The 18,422-nt window shown below is 45.4% G+C and overlaps 1 protein-coding gene across 1 annotated transcript in view; it reads right to left on the bottom strand.

Moving 5' to 3' along the window:
* Positions 1-18,422, bottom strand: part of LOC109884752 (voltage-dependent T-type calcium channel subunit alpha-1I-like) — a 287,147-nt gene that overhangs the window by 156,422 nt on the left and 112,303 nt on the right. Inside the window, 1 exon segment of the mRNA XM_031813726.1 lies at positions 13,016-13,149. Coding sequence (XP_031669586.1) covers positions 13,016-13,149 — 134 coding nt within the window.

The following is an 18,422-nucleotide window of genomic DNA, read 5'->3' as shown; positions in this document are numbered from 1 at the left end:
TACAGGACGGCAGGCAGGCTCAGGGTCAGGACAGGCAAGGCAGGCTCAGGGTCAGGACAGGCAAGGCAGGCTCAGGGTCAGGATGGCAGGCAGGCTCAGTGTCAGGACAGGCAAGGCAGGCTCAGGGTCAGGACAGGCAAGGCAGGCTCAGGGTCAGGATGGCAGGCAGGCTCAGTGTCAGGACAGGCAAGGCAGGCTCAGGGTCAGGACAGGCAAGGCAGGCTCAGGGTCAGGATGGCAGGCAGGCTCAGTGTCAGGACAGGCAAGGCAGGCTCAGGGTCAGGACAGGCAAGGCAGGCTCAGGGTCAGGACAGGCAAGGCAGGCTCAGGGTCAGGATGGCAGGCAGGCTCAGTGTCAGGACAGGCAAGGCAGGCTCAGGGTCAGGACGGCAGGCAGGCTCAGGGTCGGGGCAGGCAAGGCAGGCTCAGGGTCAGGATGGCAGGCAGGCTCAGTGTCAGGACAGGCAAGGGTCAAAAACCAGGAGGGCGAGAAACAGCCCAGGATCGGTACATCCGAACATCACACCTGCGGGACAGTTACAGAATGGCAACAACAACTACCCGAGTTACACCAGGAACACACAATCCCTCCATCAGTGCTCAGACTGTCTGCAATAGGCTGAGAGAGGCTGGACTAAGGGCTTGTAGGCCTGTTGTAAGGCAGGTCCCCACCAGACATCACCGGCAACAACGTCGCCTATGGGCACAAACCCACCGTCGCTGGACCAGACAGGACTGGAAAAAAGTGCTCTTCACTGACGAATAGCGGGTTTGTCTCACCAGGGGTGATAGTCGGATTTGCGTTTATCAACGAAGGGATGAGGGTTACACCGAGGCCTGTATTCTGGAGCAGGATGGATTTGGAGGTGGAGGGTCCGTCATGGTCTGGGGCGGTGTGTCACAGCATCATCGGACTGAGCTTGTTGTCATTGCAGGCAATCTCAACGCTATGCATTACAGTGAAGACATCCTCCTCCCTTATCTGGTACCCACTCCTGCAGGCTCATCCAGCATGACAATGCCACCAGCCATATTGCTCGTTCTGTGCGTGATTTCCTGCAAGACAGGAATGTCAGTGTTCTGCCATGGCCAGCGAAGAGCCCGGATTTCAATCCCATTGAGCACGTCTGGGACCTGTTGGATCGAAGGGTGAGGGCTACGGACATTCCACCCCAGAAATGTCCGGGAACTTGCAGGTGCCTTGGTAGAAGAGTGGGATAACATCCCACAGCAAGAACTGGCAAATCTGGTGCAGTCCATGAGAAGGAGATGCACTGCAGTACTTAATGCAGCTGGTGGCCACACCAGACACTGACTGTTACTTTTGATTTTGACCCCCCCTTTGTTCAGGGACACATTATTCCATTTCTGTTAGTCACATGTCTGTGGAACTTGTTCAGTTTATGTCTCAGTTGTTGAATCTTGTTACGTTCATACAAATATTTACACATGTTAAGTTTGCTGAAAATAAACGCAGTTGACAGTGAGAGGATGTTTCTTTATTTGCTGAGTTTAATAGGTGTTATGGTTTAGTGGTTACACAGAACAGAACACTTTGCAGCTATAAGCTAAAGGATATTATAGAGCTAAAGCTGCTTCCTGTGTCCTCTGACCTCCATCTTAGTGGGCTTAAAATGGAGGGGTGTCATGCAGAGAGGTACCACAACAGGGTGACAGGTGGAGTGGGACCACAACAGGGTGACAGGTGGAGAGGTACCACAACAGGGTGACAGGTGGAGAGGTACCACAACAGGGTGACAGGTGGAGAGGTACCACAACAGGGTGACAGGTGGGAGAGGTACCACAACAGGGTGACAGGTGGAGAGGTACCACAACAGGGTGACAGGTGGAGAGGTACCACAACAGGGTGACAGGTGGGAGAGGTACCACAACAGGGTGACAGGTGGGAGAGGTACCACAACAGGGTGACAGGTGGAGAGGTACCACAACAGGGTGACAGGTGGAGAGGTACCACAACAGGGTGACAGGTGGGAGAGGTACCACAACAGGGTGACAGGTGGGAGAGGTACCACAACAGGGTGACAGGTGGAGAGGTACCACAACAGGGTGACAGGTGGAGAGGTACCACAACAGGGTGACAGGTGGAGAGGTACCACAACAGGGTGACAGGTGGGAGAGGTACCACAACAGGGTGACAGGTGGAGAGGTACCACAACAGGGTGACAGGTGGAGAGGTACCACAACAGGGTGACAGGTGGAGAGGTACCACAACAGGGTGACAGGTGGGAGAGGTACCACAACAGGGTGACAGGTGGAGAGGTACCACAACAGGGTGACAAGTGGAGAGGTACCACAACAGGGTGACAGGTGGGAGAGGTACCACAACAGGGTGACAGGTGGGAGAGGTACCACAACAGGGTGACAGGTGGGAGAGGTACCACAACAGGGTGACAGGTGGGAGAGGAAGGTGGAGAGGTGATGAGAGGAGAATAGAGAGGGATACAGAGGAAAGGGTGAAACAGGGAAAGGGAACTAGATATTGTTTGTGATAATACCAGGGAGTGAGATAGGGTGGAGGGATGGAGAGCAGCTAGTTCTCACAGTCTCATGCCAGAATTAGATGTTTGTCCATGTTTCTGAAATGTAGAATTTTGAAGTTGTTGCAAGCATAACATTTCAAAGTGTTTAAGGTTAAGTTTAGGCATTTTTCAGAATTCTTAAGTTTAGGGTTAAGTTTAGGCTTTAACTCTGAAATCGTAAGGTTAGGCATTAACTCCAAATGGTTAAGGTAAGGGTCAAGGTTTGGGATAGGCTTAAAACCAAAATCTAAAAAGACTTCCTATTGTTGGATTCAACCTTGCAATCGGAGTTTCCACGTCATCTCCTGACGTGTCTTCAGACAGGGATGGACGTTGAATACTGACTTGTATCACGGGGGACCTGGCTGTGGAGAGAGAGAGGGTGGAATGACTTCTCCTCCAAGCTCCAAGAATAGTGTCTGAGGAGAACATGTTCTGCTTGACAATCCCCATTATGTCAATTTCATCTTTGAGCGATGGCATAATCGTTTTCCACACACACACACACACACACACACACACACACACACACACACACACACACACACACACACACACACACACACACACACACACACACACACACACACACACACACACACACACACACACACACACACACACCAGGCTTAGAATGTTGTGTTTAAGTCTGTGAGAACAGTCACCCATGCATAATCACGAGTCTTGAATAGCTTGAATAAAATACGAGTCAGTGAGTTGAAGTGTGTTTTGTATAGACAAGCACCAGTAAAACTCCCTATGATCTCTCCATGCAGTCAGCCAGTCAGCTAGTTAGTCAGCCAGTTAGTCAGCCAGTCAGTCAGTCAGTCATCCAGTCCGCCAGCCAGTCAATCAGTCAGTCAGTCAGCCAGTCAGGCAGTCAATCACTCAGTCAGCCAGCCAGCCAGCCAGTCAGCCAGTCAGCCAGTCAGGCAGTTAGTCAGTCATCCAGTCCGCCAGCCAGCTAGTCAATCACTCAGTCAGTCAGCCAGCCAGCCAGTCAGTCAGCCAGTCAGGCAGTAAGCTGATCTCTCCTCTTCCTCTCAGAACACACACTCAGTCTGGAGCTGATTACAAGCAATAAAGTCTCACTATCTGAAGGATGCTACTGTTACAATGCTTCTGATATGCTTCTTTTGTATTCTGTCTGTTGTGTTTCTCATCAGTGGAGTTATGTAACAGCCTTAACAGTGATGAGGGGATGTGGATAATATTTGAGAGGCAGAGTAGAAGGCTTACACACACAGATACACACAGACACCTAAGATGGAGTGAGAGGTGATGGAGTGAGAGAGGATAGAGTGAGAGTTGATGGAGAGAGAGAGAGGATATTGCGAGAGATAGAGAGAAAGAGGATAGAGAGTGAGAAATGGAGAGGATAGAGTGATATGTGATGATAGCAATAGAGAACTGAGTGAGAGAGATGAGAGAGAGAGGACTGAATGAGTGAGAGATGGAGCGAGAGAGAGGATAGAATGAGGGATGATGAGAGAGGATATTGTGAGAGATGATGATAGAGAAGACTGAGTGAGTAATGGTGAGAGAGAGGATAGAGTGAGAGACGATGGAGAGATAGAGGATAGAGAGAGATGATGGAGAGAGAGGATAGAGAGAGATGACGGAGAGATAGAGGATAGAGTGAGAGATGATGGAGAGATAGAGGATAGAGTGAGAGATGATGGAGAGAGAGGATAGAGAGAGATGACGGAGAGATAGAGGATAGAGTGAGAGATGATGGAGAGATAGAGGATAGAGTGAGAGATGATGGAGAGATAGAGGATAGAGTGAGTGAGGGAGACAGTGTCACGTTCTGACCTTTATTTCCTTTGTTTTGTATTTATTTAGTATGGTCAGGGCGTGAGTTGGGTGGGCAGTCTATGTTTGTTTTTCTATGTTTGGTTTCTGTTTTGGCCTAGTATGGCTCACAATCAGAGGCAGGTGTCGTTAGTTTAGGTAGCCTGGGTTTCACTGTTGGTTGGTGGGTGTTTGTTGCCACACGGAACTGTTTCGGTTTGGTTATTTCACGTATTCGTTTCTTGTTTTTGCATTTCATAGTGTTCAGTGCTTTTCTTATTCAAATCGTCATGAACACTTACCACGCCTCATGTTGGTCCGATCCTTACTCCTCTTCAGACGAAGATCAACATTTCCATATAATTAAACAGTAGCTGCATACTGCCACAGATCAACATTTCCATATAATTAAACAGTAGCTGCTTACTGCCACAGATCAACATTTCCATATAATTAAACAGTAGCTGCATACTGCCACAGATCAACATTTCCATATAATTAAACAGTAGCTGCATACTGCCACAGATCAACATTTCCATATAATTAAACAGTAGCTGCATACTGCCACAGATCAACATTTCCATATAATTAAACAGTAGCTGCATACTGCCACAGATCAACATTTCCATATAATTAAACAGTAGCTGCATACTGCCACAGATCAACATTTCCATATAATTAAACAGTAGCTGCATACTGCCACAGATCAACATTTCCATATAATTAAACAGTAGCTGCATACTGCCACAGATCAACATTTCCATATAATTAAACAGTAGCTGGATATTGCCACAGATCAACATTTCCATATAATTAAACAGTAGCTGCATACTGCCACAGATCAACATTTCCATATAATTAAACAGTAGCTGGATATTGCCACAGATCAACATTTCCATATAATTAAACAGTAGCTGGATATTGCCACAGATCAACATTTCCATATAATTAAACAGTAGCTGGATATTGCCACAGATCAACATTTCCATATAATTAAACAGTAGCTGGATATTGCCACAGATCAACATTTCCATATAATTAAACAGTAGCTGCATATTGCCACATAAATACTACTAAATACTACACCACGCCCACGCACAGTCTGAATTGAACCCATCTAGCCTAGAGACAAGCCATCCCTGGGAGCCAGTGTGGTTGTTCCTCGCCTCGCACGTCCAAAGCCATCTCATTTCAGTTCCGATGGAGGACCAGCTAAAAATGTCAAGCTGCCAATTGAAATGTCACCGTAACAGAGGAGGACTTGTGAAGGGAAACATAGCCCTGCCGTCACCCCCGACGCGCTCTGACATTAAAGCACTGGCAAACATTTTACACAGACATTTAATGAGAATAGCAAAGTTCTGGAAAGAGACGATGGGTGGAGTGCCTCTGGGATATTGGGGGCGTGACGGAATCGCAGAAATAACAAATACACACATGCAAGAGAGTACACACAGAGAAGTGTACATAAGCACATGTGCGTACTGAAACACACAAACACAAACTTCCTTTCTAACTTTACAAACCCGCCAGACCTCCCTTGTTGATGTCTTAATGGCTCAGTGCTCTACTAATTGAATTAGAAATAACTGGGGGAGGAAGAGAGGAAAGATGAAGAGAGAGGGGAACAGAGGAAATAGAAAGAGAGAGAGAAAAGAAGGGAGTTGTGGAAGAGCAGAGGTGAAGGTAGGAGAACACAACACGTCAGGAAGAAGGAGGACCAGAGGTGAAGGTAGGAGAACACAACACGTCAGGAAGAAGGAGGACCAGAGGTGAAGGTAGGAGAACACAACACGTCAGGAAGAAGGAGGACCAGAGGTGAAGGTAGGAGAACACAACACGTCAGGAAGAAGGAGGACCAGAGGTGAAGGTAGGAGAACACAACACGTCAGGAAGAAGGAGGACCAGAGGTGAAGGTAGGAGAACACAACACGTCAGGAAGAAGGAGGACCAGAGGTGAAGGTAGGAGAACACAACACGTCAGGAAGAAGGAGGACCAGAGGTGAAGGTAGGAGAACACAACACGTCAGGAAGAAGGAGGACCAGAGGTGAAGGTAGGAGAACACAACATGTCAGGAAGAAGGAGGACCAGAGGTGAAGGTAGGAGAACACAACACGTCAGGAAGAAGGAGGACCAGAGGTGAAGGTAGGAGAACACAACACGTCAGGAAGAAGGAGGACCAGAGGTGAAGGTAGGAGAACACAACACGTCAGGAAGAAGGAGGACCAGAGGTGAAGGTAGGAGAACACAAGACGTCAGGAAGAAGGAGGACCAGAGGGGAAGGTAGGAGAACACAAGACGTCAGGAAGAAGGAGGACCAGAGGGGAAGGTAGGAGAACACAACACGTCAGGAAGAAGGAGGACCAGAGGTGAAGGTAGGAGAACACAACACGTCAGGAAGAAGGAGGACCAGAGGTGAAGGTAGGAGAACACAACACATCAGGAAGAAGGAGGACCAGAGGGGAAGGTAGGAGAACACAAGACGTCAGGAAGAAGGAGGACCAGAGGTGAAGGTAGGAGAACACAACACGTCAGGAAGGAGGACCAGAGGTGAAGGTAGGAGAACACAAGACGTCAGGAAGAAGGAGGACCAGAGGTGAAGGTAGGAGAACACAACACGTCAGGAAGAAGGAGGACCAGAGGGGAAGGTAGGAGAACACAACACGTCAGGAAGAAGGAGGACCAGAGGGGAAGGCGGGATGAGGGATGAAGATTGAGGACCTATGTAAAAAAGGAGAACAACGAGCGAGGGTGTATGTGGAGAGGAAAGGTGTGTGTGCCACAGGAGGTTGGTGAGGGGAGGACGACTCATAATAATGGAACACAACCCGTGTTTGATGTGTTTGATACCATTCCATTTATTCCGTTCCAGCCATTACTATGAGCCCGTCTTCTCCAATTAGGTGCCACCAGCCACCTGTAGTGTGGAAAGAGAGGTGTGTGTGTGTGACTGCGAGGTGTGTGTTCCTCTGTGTGTGGCTGCAGCTGCTCCCGTACACATCAATCAGGCTGTGTGTTTGTCAGAGTAATTAGCCGCCACAGGCCTCCTCTATCTAATTGTTCTCTCTTTTTTAACACTCCTTTTTTTGGCTCCATCCCTTCATCTCTTAGCCTTTTATGTATCCTGGGTTTCCAATGGATGACGCAGGCTAGGGGCGAGGGGCGAGGGGCTAGGGGCGAGGGGCTAGGGGCGAGGGGCTAGGGGCGAGGGGCTAGGGGCGAGGGGCTAGGGACTAGGGGCGAGGGGCTAGGGACGAGGGGCTAGGGGCTAGGGGCGAGGGGCGAGGGCCTAGCGAGTGTGTGTGTCAGTATTATTTCCAGTATGCTTCCTCTGTGCTGTACTCTGTACTCTCTCCTTGGGAAGTGGCAATCCACAGCAGTAGGATTTAAAAAAAATCTATATATATATTTCTTTTTACCTTTATTTAACTAGGAAAGTCAGTTAAGAACAAATTCTTATTTTCAATGACAGCCTAGGAACAATGGGTTAACTGCCTGTTCAGGGGCAGAACGACAGATTTGTACCTTGTCAGCTCAGGGACTTGAACATGGAACCTTTTGGTTACTAGTCCAACGCTCTAACCACTAGGCTACCCTAGTGGTTTGGGAGAGAACAGCAGGATTGGGAGAGAACTGACACCGGGTGTGTGGGTATATACCGGGTGTGTGGGTATATGGGTGTATATGTATATGGTTGTGTGTGTATATGGGTGTGTGGGTATATGGGTGTATATGTATATGGTTGTGTGGGTATATGGGTGTATATGTATATGGTTGTGTGTGTATATGGGTATGTGGGGTATATGGGTGTGTGGGTATATGGGTTTGTGAGTAAATGTGTGTGTGTGTGTGTGCCTGTGTGAGTTTGTGTGAGACGCTGGCACGCCTGTGTGTGTGTGTGAGTGTGTGTATGTGTGTGTCTGTGTGTGTGCATGCGCGCAGTGTGAGCTGTAATCCTGGTCTGTACTCGGCGATAGCTCAGCTCAACTCTATTCTCCATAGCACAGCAAACAGCAGGATCAGCAGGAAAGAACAGCACACACACTGAACACAAAGCCAAGCAGAGAGGCAAGCAGAGGGGACACAGACAAAATGGGATTTCTATATAACTATAACACCTTTAATCTGATGGTATCAATCAAACCTAAATATTTATCCATCGATTGGTCTGTCTGTCTGTCAATCAGTACATTCCTCCCTACTCCAGTAGAAAATAAAGCATGTGAGTGCAAATAGACAAATCTGAGATGTAGTCTAGCCCTGTGGAATATTGGGCCACAGCTGTACTGGACCAGAAAGGATTATGGGAAAAAGGGAAGGGGTCCCCGGGGAAAAGGAGAGTGAGGTTCATGAGAGAGATGCATCAAGGGAGAAGGGCCAGAGTGTGTGACTGGAACAGCATAGTATAACATCAACATTTCTCCAATACTGCAGACCATTGAAAGAGTATGTGAAAGAGAGGAACAAAGAGAGAGAGAGAGAGAGAGAGAGGGAGAGAAAGAGAGGAACAAAGAGAGAGAGAGAGGGAGAGAAAGAGAGGAACAAAGAGAGAGAGAGAGAGAGAGAGGGGAGAAAGAGAGGAACAAAGAGAGAGAGAGAGAGAGAGAGAGAGAGAGGAACAAAGAGAGATAGAGGGGGGGGAGAAAGAGAGGAACAAAGAGAGAGAGAGAGAGAGAGAGAGAGAGGTAGTAATAACATTGAGAAAGAGGGAGAGTGATAGAGGTAGAGAGAGGGGTAGTAATAACATTGAGAAAGAGGGAGAGTGATAGCGGTAGAGAGAGGGGTAGTAATAACATTGAGAAAGAGGGAGAGTGATAGAGGTAGAGAGAGGGGTAGTAATAACATTGAGAAAGAGGGAGTGATAGAGGTAGAGAGAGGGGTAGTAATAAAGAGGGGTAGTAATAAAGAGGGGTAGTAATAAAGAGGGGTAGTAATAACATTGAGAAAGAGGGAGAGTGATAGAGGTAGAGAGAGGGGTAGTAATAAAGAGGGGTAGTAATAAAGAGGGGTAGTAATAACATTGAGAAAAGGGGAAATGATGTGGGAAGAAAGAACAATAAATAGGAGAGAGAGATAAATGAAACAGACTATTTATATAATAAATATGAATTGGGAGGCAGAAATGACTAAATGTGAAAGATTAGGCCTCTCACTAAAGGCTTCAGTCATACAAAAGTTATACTTAAATCCAAACTGCTTCTCTAGCAGATTAGAATGTCTCCACCCATGTTCAAGAATGACATGTTTCCCTTTACTCAGATTACAACCTCTTATTTGAAAATTAAATCTCCAAAATATTGTTATTTTTAAAACAAGCCATAGAAATGTGGTTGTAATTTCAGTTTAATCCACAAGAAAAGACAGAACAAATATTACAACAAATATTATGGTAAAACTCAAATATGATAATTGATAAAAACAATATGTTTTTATATATAAAAAAAGGTATAATCTTTGTAAAAAAGAATATATGGAAACGTCTGCTCTACTCAAAATTACAACCGACTAATTGCAGCATTACCTGAAAAATGGAAGAGGCAAGTGGAAGGGGAAGAAAGTAAGGAACTTCTCTGTCAGCTCTGCATTAAAGACCAAAATTATACCAGTTTCATTATTAAAGACCAAAGAATTGACAGACCGGTGTGTCATAAAGATTGTAAAATAGTTGGGAAGAGATGTATTGATTCCATGGTACATGGTTTATGAACTGATACACAAAACAACACTGGATTTCAATGTAAATTAATATACACATTCTTGGAACCAATAGAATAGAATGTCATATGGGGGATACAACCATCCCAGCTCTGCAGATTTTGCTGTGAAGAGACAGAATCATTAGATTATTTGTTTTGGTACTGTCCATATGTAGCTTGTTTTTGGTCGCAGGTTCAGGAATGGCTGAAGAATTGTAACATTTCCCAGGAGCTAACTAGGTGATTTCAAACATTTTAGTCAGTCAATATAATAATAATATAATACTTCTAGCAAAAAAATGTTGTTTCATTTACAATCTGTAGAATCTATCAGAATAGAAAGGTTCAGAACTTTTGTGAAACATCACAGCACAATTGAAAAATATGGCAAATAGAAGTCAAAACTGGATGTTGTTCAGAGATAGATGGGAGGGGTTGAGTGGGGCTGAAGGGTGGGACTAAAAACAATCAAAAGATAACTATTGTAAAATATACTGTGTCCGTAAAAGGTATATAGTATATACAGTGGCAAGAAAAAGTATGTGAACCCTTTGGAAATACCTGGATTTTTGCATAAATTGGTAATCAAAATTTGATCTGATCTTCATCTAAGTGTAATGAACACGAGGGAGACAGATCTGGTTTCAAGCGCAGAGCGCAGCAGGTGTTTAATGAAAGGGACCATAGGAGGAGGCAGGAAGCTGGGTCCAGGGGCAGGCAGAAGGTCATACACGGTAGTCCAAAAATGGAAAACAGTACAGGCAGGGAATAAGCAAAAGGTGTCGTGAGTGGGGCAGGCAAAACTATCATACACGGGAGGAGAGAAGGACGGGGAAAAAAACAGAGCTCCGAAAAGGTGTCTCAAAACAAACAATACCTCACAGTGATGGGGTGCCAGGAACTGAACTAAATAGTGTGGGATGATGACATGCAGGTGTGTGAACAGGTGATTAGAATTCCGGTGATTGGGATCTAGAAAGTGAGCTGGAAAGTGGGCTGCATTCCGGGGATCTAAGTGTTTGGAAGTGTGAGTTGGACTCAGACGTTACACTAAGTCACAACAATGGACAGACATAGTGTGCTTAAACTAATAACACACAAATTATCTATATTATCTATATTGAATACATAATCGAAACATTCACAGTGTAGGTTGGAAAAAGTATGTGAACCCCTAGTTTAATGACTTTCTCAAAAGCTAATTGGAGTCAGGAGTCCCTTAACCTAGAGTCAAATCAATGAGACGAGATTGGAGATGTTGGTTAGAGCTGCCTTGCCCTTTAAAAAACACTCACAACATTTTGTTTGCTATTCACAAGAAGCATTGCCTGATGTGAACCATGCCTCGAACAAAAGAGATCTCAGAAGACCTACGATTAAGATTTGTTGACTTGCATAATGTTGTGCAAGGATACAAAAGTATCTCTAAATTCCTTGATGTTCATCAGTCCATTGTAAGACAAATTGTCTATAAATGGAGAAAGTTCATCACTGTTGCTACTCTCCCTAGGAGTGGCCGTCCTGCAAAGATGACTGCAAGAGCACAGTGCAGAATGTTAAATGAGGTTAAGAAGAATCCTGGAGTGTCAGCTAAAAACGTACAGAAATCTCTGGATCATACTAACATCTCTGACGAGTCTACGATGCGTAAAACACTAAACAACAATGGTGTTCATGGGAGGGGCACCACGGAAGAAGCCACTGCTGTTCAAAAAAAACATTGCTGCACATCTGAAGTTTGCAAAAGTGCACCTGGATGTGCTACAACGCTACTGGCAAAATATTCTGTGGACAGATGAAACAGTTTAGAAGTTTGGAAGGAAAACGTGTGTGGAGAAAAATGTGTGCGGAGAAAAATGTGTGCGGAGAAAGATGTGTGCGGAGAAAAACGTGTGCGGAGAAAGATGTGTGCGGAGAAAAATGTGTGTGGAGAAAAAAAGGCACTATCATTGATGGAAATGATAGGTGACCGCTGTAAAGGTTGATGAGGCTGCTGTCAGAACAGGCTGAGCTTATGCATTTATAATGAGCTCTTTACCCAATGGACTAACTTAACCATCCCTAACAAACACACACTATTTTAATAAGGATTTTATAGAGCTAGAAAGAGAGAGGAAGGGAGAAAGAGAGAGAGAAAGTGAAAGTGAAAGAGAGAGAGAAGGAAAGAGCAGGAGGGAGAGAGAAAGAGAGACAGACAGAGAGATACGCCAACACCTGGCATGTCATGTGGCTCAAAGCAGACAGAAGCATCTTGTTATGTAAGGCATCACAACACAACAGCAACACTCCATGTGAGCTGAGCCCTGCAGCACAGAACAGACAACAGCACAGAAGAGGCTCCAGACACTCAGACTCCCCACTATTATCTCTAATGACTTCAAGGATTTCAAACCTGTTCTCAGAGAGAGGTTTAAAGGTTTGAAATGGGGTCTGTTTTCATGTTGGTGAGGGCAGGGGACTATGTATGAGTTGCTGTGGTGTGTGTGTGTGTGTGTGTGTTTGTGTGTGTGTGTGCATATGAGAGAGTTGTTGTGGTGTGTATGTGTGTGTGTGCTTGCTTGTGTGTGTGTGTGCGTACGTGCATGTGTCAGTGTGTCTGTGCACCCATCTACTTGAACTCTGATTTCAACAACATCAAACCAGACATTTACCAGTTCGACATCAAACCCTAGTTTTAACACAGCCTGGCTTTGACAGCAGAAACGTGTGAAGGGGAAACAACAGAAGAAGCTAAACTACAGATGTGAGTCTAAAAGGTCCTCTGCATCTCTGCATCCAGTCTACTGCAGCATCTGCCAAGAGGTCTGCAGCTTTATGACACAGTGTGGTAGTGCACTTTCTCATAAACACATGGCTGCTGGTTGAAGCCCTACATCTGCAGAGCATGTACAGTACTATCTATGATTCAGTAGTATTCACCTAGCTCCCACCTACACTCTTCACAGGAAGGAAAGGAAGAAGGAAAGGAAGAAGAGTGATCTAACCCAGACATGACGATGAAGAAGTCTAGTCTGTTCCAGGTGTCGCCAAGGTAACAGCGTCTCCCGAAGATTCCCAGCGCCACCATCTTCACCACCATCTCCAACGCAAAGAAGATGTAGATGAACGCATCGAACGCCTGACAGAGAGAGAGAGAGAGGGAGAGAGAGAGAGAGAGAGAGAGAGAGAGAGAGAGAGAGAGAGAGAGAGAGAGAGAGGGAGAGAGAGAGAGAGACAGAGAGACAGAGAGACAGAGAGACAGAGAGAGTGAGAGACAGAGAGAGAGAGAGAGAGAGAGAGAGAGAGAGAGAGAGAGAGAGAGGGGGAGAGAGAGAGAGAGACAGAGAGAGAGAGACAGAGAGAGACAGAGAGACAGAGAGAGAGAGAGAGAGAGAGAGAGAGAGAGAGAGAGAGAGGGAGAGAGAGAGAGACAGAGAGAGACAGAGAGAGAGAGAGAGACAGAGAGACAGAGAGAGAGAGAGAGAGAGAGAGAGAGAGAGGTAATTTGTCAGATTTATATGAAATGAGGAAGCACATACTCTTGAAACTGATGAAAACACCTGTTGATAAAGAAAAAATAACACACACACACACACGTTTTTGTGTTCTGAAAATAAAACGACCCTAGCCCAAACCACTGCTGTGGGTGTAATGTTCCGCCCAGTGACAGTGGCTTGATTGGTTGTGATTATTTTCTGTCGCAACTAGCAGATGGGACAACAATGAAAACATCAACCTTCGATCAAAACACTATTTTAATTAACTTGTTAATGATTATCAATTAACAGAGTGACTGGGACATTATTGCATCTGTCACTGACTGTGTGTGTGTGTGTGTGTGTGTGTGTGTGTGTGTGTGTGTGTGTGTGTGTGTGTGTGTGTGTGTGTGTGTGTGTGTGTGTGCGTATGCATGTACTGTATGTCTTTGTGTCCTAGTTATGCATTAAAGGTCCAATACAGATGTTTTTATCTCATTGTCAAATCATTTCTGGGTAACAATTGATTATTTTCAATTAAAATGGTCAAAAAGAAACAAAAATAGCTTCTTAGTAAAGGACAATTTCTTAAGAGAGAATTTCGCTCGGACTGTCTGTCTGGGAGTAGGGAGGGAAACACTGAAAATAGCTGTTATTGGCAGAGAGGTTTGTTGGTCTAGAAACTCATTTACCGCCTGGTGATGTCACCATGACAGAGCTTGAAGAATTTAGAAATGAATAATGGGCAAATATTTCACAATCCAGGTGTGCAAAGCTCTTAGAGACTTACCCAGAAAGACTCACAGCTGCCAAAGGTGATTCTAATATGTATTGATTCAGGGGGTTGAATACTTATCTAATCAAGATATATTAGTGTTTTATTTTTCATTAAGCTTTAAAAAAAATGATCTTCCACTTTGACACGACAGAGTATTTTGTGTAGATCGTTAACAAAAAACGACAATTGAATCCATTTGAATCCCACTTTGTAACAGAATAAAATGTGAAGAAACCCAAGGGAAGTGTAGACTTTCTCAAGGCCCCGTTTAAAACACAGGAACATATTGAGGACTGGGACTATACCACTGATATCCACTATCTGCACACTACTGGTTAGAGAGGTAGTCAAACGCTGTTATTTGGTGCGGGGGGGGGGGGGGGGGGGGGGGGTCCTATAATCTCCTTTGCTATTGGTGTGTTCTTCATTACACTGCGATGTGAGTGGTCGAGAGGGCTTGGGGAGATGTGTGTGAACATGTGTCGCTCAGTGATGTGTGGGCTAATAATTTTGATGTGTGATGAAGTTAGCTCCCTCAAACACATACAAGGACACTGAAACACACACACACACACACACACACACACACACACACACACACACACACACACACACACACACACACACACACACACACACACACACACACACGCAGCCCATTTAAAATAAAAATGCACATCCAGAGATGGGCATGGACACAATCCTTACAGATACTGGCTCATCTAACATTCATAGTGGATACTTTAGAACCTGACAACGTTCTGCTTCATTTCTTATTCATAGTGAGCTACAGCCGGGGGCCTTGGCTCCTGTGTGTTGAAACAAGGCGGTTTGACTGAGCCTTTCCAAGCAGGGCCATGCTATACACAGCAGGAGAGGACACACACACACATGCAGCCTTTCAGATTCTCTATGTTACGTGGTGTGTCTGTGCGTGTGTGCAGACGGTTGTTGTTAATTTCGTAACAAACGCTCAGCACATGTAATGCAATGTTCACTATATCAGCCACTACATAAGTCACCAGTGGTGTAAAGTACAAATACTTTAAGGTACTACTTAAGTAGTTTTAGGGGTATCTACTTTACGATTCATATTTTTGACAACATTCACTTTTACTTCACTACAATCCTAAAGAAAATATGTCCTTTTTACTCCATACATTTTCCGTGACACTCAAAAGTACCTGTTACCTGAATGATTAGCAGGACAGGAAAACGGTCCAATTCACAAACTTATCAAGAGAACATCCCTGGTCATCCCTACGGCCTCTGATCTGGCAGACTCACTAAACACACATGCTTTCTTTGTAAATAATGTGTTGGAGTCTGCCCCTGGCTATCTGTAAATAATGTCTGAGTGTTGGAGTGTGCCCCTGGCTATCTGTAAATGATGTCTGAGTGTTGGAGTGTACCCCTTGCTATCTGTAAATGATGTCTGAGTGTTGGAGTGTACCCCTGGCTATCTGTAAGTGATGTCTGAGTGTTGGAGTGTACCCCTGGCTATCTGTAAATGATGTCTGAGTGTTGGAGTCTGCCCCTGGCTATCTGTAAATAATGTCTGAGTGTTGGAGTGTGCCCCTGGCTATCTGTAAATGATGTCTGAGTGTTGGAGTGTACCCCTGGCTATCTGTAAATGATGTCTGAGTGTTGGAGTGTACCCCTGGCTATCTGTAAATAATGTCTGAGTGTTGGAGTGTACCCCTGGCTATCTGTAAATAATGTCTGAGTGTTGGAGTCTGCCCCTGGCTATCTGTAAATGATGTCTGAGTGTTGGAGTGTACCCCTGGCTATCTGTAAATAATGTCTGAGTGTTGGAGTGTACCCCTGGCTATCTGTAAATAATGTGTTGGAGTGTGACCCTGGCTATCTGTAAATGATGTCTGAGTGTTGGAGTGTACCCCTGGCTATCTGTAAATGATGTCTGAGTGTTGGAGTGTGCACCTGGCTATCTGTAAATGATGTCTGAGTGTTGGAGTCTGCCCCTGGCTATCTGTAAATAATGTCTGAGTGTTGGAGTGTACCCCTGGCTATCTGTAAATGATGTCTGAGTGTTGGAGTCTGCCCCTGGCTATCTGTAAATAATGTCTGAGTGTTGGAGTGTACCCCTGGCTATCTGTAAGTGATGTCTGAGTGTTGGAGTGTACCCCTGGCTATCTGTAAATAATGTCTGAGTGTTGGAGTCTGCCCCTGGCTATCTGTAAATGATGTCTGAGTGTTGGAGTGTACCCCTGGCTATCTGTAAGTGATGTCTGAGTGTTGGAGTGTACCCCTGGCTATCTGTAAATTATTTCTGAGTGTTGGAGTCTGCCCCTGGCTATCTGTAAATAATGTCTGAGTGCTGGAGTGTACCCCTGGCTATCTGTAAATAATGTCTGAGTGTTGGAGTGTACCCCTGGATATCTGTAAATGATGTCTGAGTGTTGGAGTGTACCCCTGGCTATCTGTAAATGATGTCTGAGTGTTGGAGTCTGCCCCTGGCTATCTGTAAATGATGTCTGAGTGTTGGAGTCTGCCCCTGGCTATCTGTAAGTGATGTCTGAGTGTTGGAGTGTACCCCTGGCTATCTGTAAATTATTTCTGAGTGTTGGAGTCTGCCCCTGGCTATCTGTAAATGATGTCTGAGTGTTGGAGTGTACCCCTGGCTATCTGTAAATGATGTCTGAGTGTTGGAGTGTACCCCTGGCTATCTGTAAATAATGTCTGAGTGCTGGAGTGTACCCCTGGCTATCTGTAAATAATGTCTGAGTGTTGGAGTGTACCCCTGGCTATCTGTAAATGATGTCTGAGTGTTGGAGTGTACCCCTGGCTATCTGTAAATAATGTCTGAGTGCTGGAGTGTACCCCTGGCTATCTGTAAATAATGTCTGAGTGTTGGAGTGTACCCCTGGCTATCTGTAAATGATGTCTGAGTGTTGGAGTGTACCCCTGGCTATCTGTAAATGATGTCTGAGTGTTGGAGTCTGCCCCTGGCTATCTGTAAATAATGTCTGAGTGTTGGAGTGTGCCCCTGGCTATCTGTAAATAATGTCTGAGTGTTGGAGTGTACCCCTGGCTATCTGTAAATAATGTCTGAGTGTTGGAGTCTGCCCCTGGCTATCTGTAAATAATGTCTTAGTGTTGGAGTCTGCCCCTGGCTATCTGTAAATGATGTCTGAGTGTTGGAGTGTACCCCTGGCTATCTGTAAATAATGTCTGAGTGTTGGAGTCTGCCCCTGGCTATCTGTAAATAATGTCTGAGTGTTGGAGTGTACCCCTGGCTATCTGTAAATGATGTCTGAGTGTTGGAGTCTGCCCCTGGCTATCTGTAAATAATGTCTGAGTGTTGGAGTGTACCCCTGGCTATCTGTAAATAATGTCTGAGTGTTGGAGTCTGCCCCTGGCTATCTGTAAATAATGTCTTAGTGTTGGAGTCTGCCCCTGGCTATCTGTAAATGATGTCTGAGTGTTGGAGTGTACCCCTGGCTATCTGTAAATAATGTCTGAGTGTTGGAGTCTGCCCCTGGCTATCTGTAAATAATGTCTGAGTGTTGGAGTGTACCCCTGGCTATCTGTAAATGATGTCTGAGTGTTGGAGTCTGCCCCTGGCTATCTGTAAATAATGTCTTAGTGTTGGAGTCTGCCCCTGGCTATCTGTAAATGATGTCTGAGTGTTGGAGTGTACCCCTGGCTATCTGTAAATAATGTCTGAGTGTTGGAGTCTGCCCCTGGCTATCTGTAAATAATGTCTGAGTGTTGGAGTGTACCCCTGGCTATCTGTAAATGATGTCTGAGTGTTGGAGTCTGCCCCTGGCTATCTGTAAATGATGTCTGAGTGTTGGAGTCTGCCCCTGGCTAACTGTAAGTGATGTCTGAGTGTTGGAGTGTACCCCTGGCTATCTGTAAATTATTTCTGAGTGTTGGAGTCTGCCCCTGGCTATCTGTAAATGATGTCTGAGTGTTGGAGTGTACCCCTGGCTATCTGTAAATGATGTCTGAGTGTTGGAGTGTACCCCTGGCTATCTGTAAATAATGTCTGAGTGCTGGAGTGTACCCCTGGCTATCTGTAAATAATGTCTGAGTGTTGGAGTGTACCCCTGGCTATCTGTAAATGATGTCTGAGTGTTGGAGTGTACCCCTGGCTATCTGTAAATGATGTCTGAGTGTTGGAGTCTGCCCCTG

The sequence above is a fragment of the Oncorhynchus kisutch genome, unplaced genomic scaffold (assembly GCF_002021735.2).
Source record: "Oncorhynchus kisutch isolate 150728-3 unplaced genomic scaffold, Okis_V2 Okis06b-Okis10b_hom, whole genome shotgun sequence".
In the NCBI taxonomy this organism is placed as follows: domain Eukaryota; kingdom Metazoa; phylum Chordata; class Actinopteri; order Salmoniformes; family Salmonidae; genus Oncorhynchus; species Oncorhynchus kisutch.
This window is presented reverse-complemented; position numbering and strand designations above follow the sequence as displayed.